The following is a 9637-nucleotide window of genomic DNA, read 5'->3' as shown; positions in this document are numbered from 1 at the left end:
AGCCTTCAAACGTCAAATATACAGGGGATTGGTTACTTCTTTAAATTATAAAAAAGTAAAAATATGAATGGTATTATGTTATACTAAAACTAAAATTAAAACAATGAAAAAACCCTTAAGATAACATGTAGAAAGACAAAAACGCATCTTAAGCACGCAGAATAACATAAGTGGACTTTGAACAATTAATTGCCACTTTGAACGATTATGTAATTGTGGCATCCATAATTGTAATCGCGATTAGAAATTCGATTAATTGTGCAGCCCTAACGTGCAGTGCTCATATTTATTTAATGAGACCATAGCCTTTTAAAGTTTAATCTTAAATCTAATCTTAATTCACTAAGTCATTTAGCGATTTCAATTCTATTTAGATTTATTGTTCAGCATTACTTGAGCATTTTATAATTTGCATGGCTGAATGATGTCTTCCTCTTAATGAATGAATGAGTATTTTAAGTGAATCCAAGTAATCGTCAACACCAGAGGATTAAGTTAACTCAATTTAATATTTCAACTTTCCACATCCACCCCAACCTGTTTACCTTAAGGAGTTAGAAGTGCAGTGACTGCTGTACTGTCCTCGCTTAAAGAAATCAGTCAGACGGCGGAAGTGGAAGGGGGATCGAGCGGGATTTTGTGTTGCAGTCTCTTTTTAATGTTAGGCCTTATGCATTTGTCAATCATTTCTGCTTGCTATTTGGGGAATGAACTCTTCTTTTGCTTTTGCTTGATTTGAGTACTGCGTGTGTAGAGGCGTCACCAAGTTTTTGCGTAGTTTAGAGTGACAAATCTACCAGTGTACTTTGAGGTCAAAATGCGTACAGGTTGGCATGTCTGCAATGGCGGAAGAATGTTAATTTTTCTGTAATCTATTGCTTTAGTCTCTCTCTTACCTTCAGTGGGATGTCATGGCCATAGTTGGAGCGGAAGTTTGAAGCCTCTTCTCTGGACACTTCTGAGAGAGATCGTGCATCTGCTAGAAGACCAGCCACAGCCTAGAAGACATACAGTCAGGGATTCATATGCATGTAAAGATTTACACTACCATTCCAAAGTTTGGGGAAAGTAAATGAATACTTTTATTCAGCAAGGATGCATTAAATTGATCAAAAGTGACAGTAAAGACATTTTTAATGTTACACAATATTTCAAATAAATGCTGTCCTTTATGTTCATCAAATAATTCTGAAAATAATGTAATGTATAATATATGTATAATAATAATAAGACATGTTTCTTGAGCACCAAATCAGCATTTTAAATGATTTCTGAATGATCATGTGACGCTGAATTTTCAGCAGCCCTTACTCTAGGCTTCAGCTTTGCCATTACAGTAATAAATTACATTACAAAGAAAAGTTATTTTAAATTCTAATAATATTTCACTATTACAAAAAAAATCATCAAATAAATGCAGCATTGGTGAGCATAAGAGAATAAGTTACCAACGATAAATGACTGAATATCTGCTTAAACAACATTCTCAATGTTCCTACCATTCCAACGTGCCGATCGATATTGAAGATGCGTTTATTGGAGCCCTCCTCATACAACTTGGACAGAACCAGCTTCTCTACACCAAACACGACTCCATCTTTGCAGCGGATGCCAATTGCTGTGCTAATGAACAACAAAAAACAATTATTATTAACTTAATATGTACTTCTAGTTTCATCAGACAACAAACACAAAACACATTAAAAAACATATTGTAGGTGTTATTAAAATGAAGGTAAAGCCTTTTAAAGCAGCACATTAAAATGTAGATGTTTCTGACTTCAATTATTTCACGTGTAGTAGTAGTATTTAATTAATTACCTGCTATTTTCAACAGCCTTTATGGCATATTCGACCTGAAATACCCTTCCATCAGGTGAGAAGGTGGAGGCGGATAAATCATACTGGATAGGGAGAAGAGAAATGCTGTCAACAATTATTACTTGTGTTCATTTAATATAAATAAACCATTCGAGCATTTTTTTTAAATCTTTGCAAAAAATAATAGACACAGCTGGGCATCAATGACAAAGCTGAATAAACTCAAAAGTGCAGAGCAGCTTTCGTACTGCACAACACATTTACTTTCACTTTACCTCCACAGTGACTTTTCATTTGAACTGCTGTCATTGTTAGCGAGCAGTGACTCAGCAGAGGCAAAATAGTGCAAAAATACACAATTAACCCAAGTAAATTAAAAAAATATATATATTTAAACTAATTTAGTATGAAAACTCTTTATGAACTTTAATTAGGTTGGAACAGAATAAAACACTAACGCAGATCCTGCACACTAGCAGTAGCTTATTAGCTTCAGAATGACACAGACATACACGCATTCCTTATTTATTCGCTCTTTCAGGATCAGATCTCAGTCACACACTATGATAAATGTTGTATTATTAAATCCACTCACCCCGGTCCCAATAGAGCTCATTGTAATTGGCGGTGATCAACTATAAACGTGAGTAAGAGCTCAGCATAAGCAGCCGCAGACTCTCCAGCGTATCGGCTCTCCCTCGGTTGTGGCTAGAAGGGATACAGCTCCGACCGGAAACGGAACAATGAAATTAATTTTCGACCTTTTAGATCGTGCTTTATTAACGTCTACACCTACCCCAACCCTAAACCTACCCCTTACATTAATGAAAAAATAGTCATTATTGTTGTACTGTGTGACAAAAATTACGCTATATTGATGTGCGCATGCCCAGTAGCGCCATGCGTACCCCTTCTAGCCTTAACCCTCTCCCTCTGCCGCCTGCGACCAACGAGCTCTGTGATTGGACACCATATCGACCAATCAGATTCTCTCGAGCGTCAAGAGGGTCAGTCTTTCACACTAAAAGTTGGATACTAAAAAAGAAAAGTTAGCGTCTTTGGAAGATTTCTATCTGTCTATCTATCTATCTATCTATCTATCTATCTATCTATCTAATCATTCATTTTAAAACCCTAAAACTTTTCAGGTTTAAATGAAAAAGATTTTCAGATTTTCACATGGAGACTTTTTGACCCGCATTGTATTTCTAAATATTCAGAAATATTTTACTAAACAGTAATAAACATTCATGAACCAAACCAAAGGCGCTGAATTGACCTCAACTGTTCTAAAATATCCTAATTAAAATGATCAAAAGTCAATAAAATAATCAGAAATACACAACAGTGTACCATAAATGGAATGTATTATTTTATTGCATACAGATTCAAAGTCATTCAAAAAGGAGTCCTTTCCCTTCAGAACAGCTGTTGCTGACAGACCACACATGGCCAAGACAAAAGAAGGAAAGAGAAAAAGGCATATCATAACAACACTCAAATACCCTTACCACCGTTCTGTAATTAACAATTCCAATGCTACAATTGCTTCATAAACCCTTATTATCAATCACCTAAATCCCTCTTGTATTATTACGGTATGACTAAACAAAACTAGTGAAACTATTTTTCACACTAAGGATTCTTCAAATCGACAGGACCATCAGTTGGTCAGTATGCTACAGGCTCAGATCTCATCCAGAATCACACCGGCTGCTCTCCGTCACAGCTAAATTGGTTCGAACTCAAGTGTTGTGGATCTTAGACATCCAGACTACTGTAATCCCTGAGACATATTACATATATCAGCTGGCGAGCGTCTAAAAGCACTCACTCTGATATCTCTCATAGGGTGGGACATCCATCTCCTGTCCGATATCGGGTTACACTAGCATGGACAAGCATCTCTAATGTACCCAGCACGTAAATAAATGCAGGTATACAATATAATCATGATGGACATCAGTTAAGCTGGGTATATTTTTATAGGCACAGGAGGTAGGTAATAATTTGCACTCAGGGTGACTAACGGAAGATGTGACTGAAAGGAAGTCAGGGCCCAGATTTGCTTAGATGTTTCTGAATCGGTGAAAAGAGGCACCCGCAACTATGATTACAACAGATATGATGTTTCTGAGAGTTAAAAATCACCATTGCCGAAGTTCTTTAAATCTTCCTCCTGAAAATACATACACGCAGATAGTTTTTGCACGTAAAGAAATAAGTGGTTTTGGCTTCCTATTACATCCTTTCCAAAGAATAGTTCCTCATTCGAACTCAAACATAACTAAAGTACTAAGGTGAATCTCATGAAAGCATGGTCAGGTCACATAAAAATAATAATAATAAAATGTAATAAAAAATAAAAAAAATTCAACCATGAAAATAAATTAAAAACAAAATAAAATAACAAATAATGATGTTATTGACATGTCAGTTAAGCACATTGTCCTTTTTTTAAACGGAATTTTATTTGTAATTCCAATAATTTTTAATTGAGATCACTATAATATATATAATATATAATATATTTCTTTCTTTTGATTTTGGGGAGAAATATGACTGGGACATGTTCTTGATGGTTTCATGAGATACACCCACACAAGCTAAAATTACTATCCTTAAAACATTTCACTTCCCTAGAGTTAAAAAATCAAGCCATGTTCCCTTAACTAAAAGTGGCATGTGTTTGAATTCAGTCATTGTGTTGTAAAATAAGCTAAAGATATAAATAAGACATGAGAAAATGAGAGCGGAAGACAGAATTGTTTCCATGTTTGGGATAATGTGCAACTGCTCAATCACTTGTTAAAGTGGAATATGATGATGCTATGGAATGAGAATAAAGACGTGACTTGAGTAGGCAGAGCATAAAACAAGGAAGCAATAATATTCGACCAATGAGGATAAAGCAATGTTAGGTCAAATATGGATTCCATAACACTTCAGTCATGCTAAATTTGTCTGCATTTCCACTTGACATTAATATAGCGGGCTACTGTGTGCATCAGCATCGATTGATTTCAGTCATAATATAATGGCTCTGGGTGCTCTTCTTCATATTATTTTAAGATTTCTGGCCCTTGTTGGAGTAATGTGCATGAAGTGAATGAATAGGAATCCATTTTAAGACATAAAGGTTCTGGATAGGAGTAAAGAAAAACAAACTGAAAACATATGACCTATAGGTGGGATAACTCGGTGAATCTCATAATCAAGTGTCCAGATCATATTTCACACAAAAATCAAAAGGGAAAAATAAGAAATAATATTTTGCATAAGAAAAAAAAAATGATGGCATTGACATTATTTTCATGACAATTAAGCACATTTTCATGTATGTAATGCATCCATGGCTGCATTTTGATTATATTCTCATTACTATAATACAGTATTTTTTACTATATTACAACAAAAAGTGTCATTTAAAAAATCAGCACAAAGACAACGTAGAAATGAGAATTAGATTTAAAAATGTGCTTAATTGTTCAGAAAATATTTTTAAAATAATATACTTAACATGATGAAAAAAAATATCATAAAAGCAAAATCTCCTATTTGTTTCTTTTGAGTTAAGGGTGAAATAAGATGTGGATATATTGTTGACACGTTTTGTGAGATTCACCCAACGTTATATTAGCTGGACCCAATGTTTGTATTGCACATGATCTGTCTCGATTTTTTTCACACAAAAAAATAAAATAAAGCAATAAAAGAAAAAACAAAGAGGTCTCATATCTGCAGTACGAGCCCAGCGGCAGAGATGTTGTCTCCTCCTCCAGCAGTCTGGTACACCTCAGTGCACACCAGCACAGGAGCCACGCAAACCTCATAGCCGTCCTCATCCCAGCACGAAACGGGTCGGGATTCCTCAAGTGGAATTCTCGGACTTCCTTCTTGCCTGCTAACAGAGAACGATTCGTCCATGATCAGCCGCGCTTTACTGAGATCGATGTCCGGCGAGCCGCAGACGTGCCGGTTGGCGGTCAGAGATGCTTTGGCTGTGGCCGACATGGTGTTCTTCCACTTGGAGCCACGTTTGACGATGATGGCCTGGAAAGCCAGTGTGTGGACGTGAAGGCGTGTGAGCGGCCGACCCGTCCCGGCCTCCCGGTGGCGCTGGTTTACCAGGCGGTAGAGTTCTCGCATCTGGTCCAGCACTGTAGCTACGCGTGGGTTGGGGTCGGAAAGCACTGTCAAGTTGCTGCCGCGGAAAAGGCTCAGGAGATTGGGCAGCTCTTGCTCGTTCATGCCTAACGAGTCGGTGTGAGGAAGAACAAACTCTAGGAGATCTGACATCAGACTCTTCTCTACGAAGCTGGCCATCTCGAAATGGACAGCGGTCTGCGGCGACGCGGAGGACAACATCTTTGCCAGCTTTCCCAGCAGAGCCTCACGCTCTCCTGGAGGAAGCAAATGGTTATTACAGAATATCATAATCAACACAGAAAAAAAGCCTGATTTTAATATGCAAAATGCTTACTGGAACATTAAAATTGAGGTACACTTAAAAAGAAATTGCGTAGAAAGACAATACCCATTCCAAAATTGCTAGTTTTTCACTGAAGTAAAAAGACAGTAATAGTATTTTCCTGTAAAACGCACTCCAATAATCTGTTTTATTTACAACTTCAAAAAATATTTTTTTTACACACTGAAAAAGTTTTTATTTTTACTTTTGATTGAAAAAGTTTGAGCAATTTTCACTTAATTTTCTCAATTATTTACAAAGAAATGTCATGTAAAAATTTAATTCTGAAGTAGAAATACTGAAATAGAGTATTTTATTATAAAATGTACTCCAATCTTTGTTTTATTTACAGTTTCATTTTTTTTTTTACAATGCAGTGTAGTTACACACTTCACTTTTAATACTCAATTAAGCATTTTCACCTTTAGGTCTAAATATTACCTAAATAAAACACAGATAACCAACAAGATCAGTGAGTGCTACGAGTTATTACAGTCAGTCTACTTTCCCAGGGCAGCTGGGAAAACATGCTAATCTCACCATGTGACAGTACAGAGTTAGTTTAGCTCCAAACTGCCACTAATCCACATACGGGCTGACGTTTATAATAATTAAAATACATAAATAAAAAGTTTCATATTGTTATTTGAAAGTAGAATAAATGTTGATTTGTTGAGCATTATGCAATAATGTTTGTAAATGTTATTAATGAAGGTTCATTTGAAGTGTTAATTAGTACCCTTCATTCACTTACCCTGTTTGAAAGGGAAGTTGTCCATCATCTGTAGCCCTCCTACAACGAGCAGATCTGGTTTGAAGCTGTTCAGCTTCTCCTGAAATTGCTCCATGGAGTCCAGATATGGATTATGATCATCACTATGGACAATATACCTACAGCAATGCAAGAACATTTCAAACACTTACAGTAAGTTTAGATTGAAAGTACAGTAAAGCTGAAAAAAAAAAAAACTGAAATTAAATGTATTTAATGTAATCCCACCTGTTGGCTCTTCGGGAGGTGTACGTCCCCCATGTGGCACCCGTTGGATACTCCAGGATCAGGTGGATGTCTGGTTCATCCACTGTGTTTCCAGCCACTGAGGAGAGACGAAAAATTAACTGCAATGAAAAATATGGAAGAAAGCAGAAAAATACTTTAAAATGAAGAATTGTAAGTGTTCTTGTTATATGCAATGTTGGGGGTAACGCATTACAAGTAATGCGAGTTACGTAATCAGATTACTTTTTTCAAGTAACTAGTAAAGTAACGCAAAAGTAACGTAACGCATTACTTTCCATAAAAAAGTAACTAAGTAACGTAATTAGTTACTTTTTTATGGAGTAACGCAATATTGTAATGCATTACTTTTAAAAGTAACTTTCCCCAACACTGGTTATATGTACAATGTTGAATAGAAAAGGCTTTTTTAGCATAAAGCTGAAAGTAAGAGCATTACAGCACCTGTGATACGCTGTGAGAGGATTTCAGTGAAATCGGTGCTGAAACTGCCCCCTAAAAGCACATCACATCCTTCCAGCGCCATCCTGCTGGCCATGACAGGTGCATTTCCTCCTATTGACCACCTGTTTCCTGGTAACTCTCGAGAAGCCTCTACCAGCTCACTGAAGAGCGTGTCATTCATCACAAACCTCCTATGGAAAAGAACAAAAGTAAATAGTAAAGATGCTCAGATTCTGAAGCAGGTTAAAGATATTCAAAATAAAATAGATGAGATTTATAAGGAGGATATGGATAAAAAATACAATTTTAAGGCAAACATTCTATGAAACTGGGACGAAAGCGACAAAAAGACTAGCATGGAACCAACAGCATAAGCTTACGATTGATAAGATAAAGGACCCCTGTATAGGAAATATGTTACATACCTTGGATAAGATTAAAAAGACATTCGAACTTTACTGTAAATCTCTATATTCGCAACAGACGCAGGTAAATAATGCACAAATTAAAACCTTTCTAGATTCTCTGGACCTTCCTTCTATTGGTAACATTCTGTAATATTCTAGTGCTTTCTGGAACATTCCAGAACAATGTGAGACTAGTCATAAAAGACAAAAATGATCAAGCGTACACTTCTGAAGTTTTGGATGACTCACTTTTGGTAACTGTTTATGTTATTACCCTTACTGTTTATGTTATAACAGTTTATGTTAACTGTTGTTGTTAGCTCAGTGTCAACGTCTCCTGGTCTCTGCTTCAACGAGGAAAAAGTTTCCTACACATGATTAATAACAGATTAGCTTGTATAAGTTTTCAACATAGTTTTTTTTAGTTTTCATGAGCACTGTTAATGAGACAAAAAGTTATGTGATTTTCATATTCAGCATGTCAAACTTCATTAAGAAACATTAAAAATAAAAGCGAAATAAAACTTATAAAAATGTGTTTCACAATGTAATGAATAGTTGCTAACAAACTAAAAATCATAAGAACATACATTTGTGTAGAGACTCTAAAATCAACAACAGCCAGCTTCTTAATTATTTGTTCTAGACTGATTTTTTTTTTTTTTTTTACACCATAACCATAAGACCTGGAATATGTATAAAGCAAATAAGGCCAGTTTGTAACAAATAAGAAGTGCAATTATCATTGCATTTTATTATAAATTAACCATTTTATAATGGTTGGACATTTGTTGAATCATTGTTCTAATTAACATAGTTTTACTAGCAGTGCTATGACAGCTGCAACTTATTAACATATTTTTGTACAAAACGCATTTCAAAATCTTTCACAGAATTGCCAAGCTTAAAAGCCTCTCTATAGATGAAAAGAATGAAACGAAAAACACCACTATGATTGATGGTTATTATCTAGAGGAGAAATTCACACATCAATCCAAACATGTGATAACCAGAAGCACTCGCGTCGCCAAACGCTTCTGTGTCGCTTTGGCAGTAGTAGCTGTAAATTACACTCCGTTCAGAGACACGGCTCAAACAGCACTATGCAGCGTCTCAACATAACTGCAATATTATCTTGAGAAGCCGCTCTCATTCCACTCTCAAGTGTGAGTTCTCTTCAGTGTTGCCAACTAATTTTAATGGGAAGTTGCTAAAGGGAGGTCGATTTGTTGCTAAAAGTTGCTAAATGACATTGTGATGCCATTGTGCGATGACGTCATCACGACACAAAATTGTGTCACTGCATCGAATCTCAGCAAAAAATATAATTTATATATGTTAATTTCGATTTGTTCATAAAATAATATAAATTCATAATATAATAATATTAATATATAAATAACTGTATTTTTAAATACAACATTAAATTATTGAACACTTACACATTTTTGAACAATTACAATTTAAGTTTTTTTT

General features: G+C 35.6%; 2 protein-coding genes across 2 annotated transcripts in view; both read right to left on the bottom strand.

Annotated features, from left to right (window-relative positions):
* LOC107725600 (proteasome subunit alpha type-3-like) overlaps positions 1-2584 on the bottom strand; it is an 11236-nt gene extending 8652 nt beyond the window's left edge. Inside the window, exons 1-4 of the mRNA XM_016534923.1 lie at positions 2417-2584; positions 1822-1904; positions 1500-1623; positions 897-998 (exon numbers count right to left, since the gene is read on the bottom strand). Coding sequence (XP_016390409.1) covers positions 897-998; positions 1500-1623; positions 1822-1904; positions 2417-2437 — 330 coding nt within the window. The 5' untranslated portion in view covers positions 2438-2584. The remainder of the gene's footprint in view (positions 1-896; positions 999-1499; positions 1624-1821; positions 1905-2416) is intronic.
* Positions 2585-5414: 2830 nt separating this feature from the next.
* The window catches only part of adpgk2 (ADP-dependent glucokinase 2), a 9421-nt gene continuing 5198 nt past the window's right edge, over positions 5415-9637 (bottom strand). Inside the window, exons 3-6 of the mRNA XM_016535414.1 lie at positions 7755-7945; positions 7293-7389; positions 7047-7183; positions 5415-6224 (exon numbers count right to left, since the gene is read on the bottom strand). Coding sequence (XP_016390900.1) covers positions 5554-6224; positions 7047-7183; positions 7293-7389; positions 7755-7945 — 1096 coding nt within the window. The 3' untranslated portion in view covers positions 5415-5553. The remainder of the gene's footprint in view (positions 6225-7046; positions 7184-7292; positions 7390-7754; positions 7946-9637) is intronic.

This window comes from Sinocyclocheilus rhinocerous, unplaced genomic scaffold (genome assembly GCF_001515625.1).
Source record: "Sinocyclocheilus rhinocerous isolate Xijiao unplaced genomic scaffold, SAMN03320098_v1.1 scaffold1004, whole genome shotgun sequence".
Taxonomy (NCBI): Eukaryota; Metazoa; Chordata; class Actinopteri; order Cypriniformes; family Cyprinidae; genus Sinocyclocheilus; species Sinocyclocheilus rhinocerous.
This window is presented reverse-complemented; position numbering and strand designations above follow the sequence as displayed.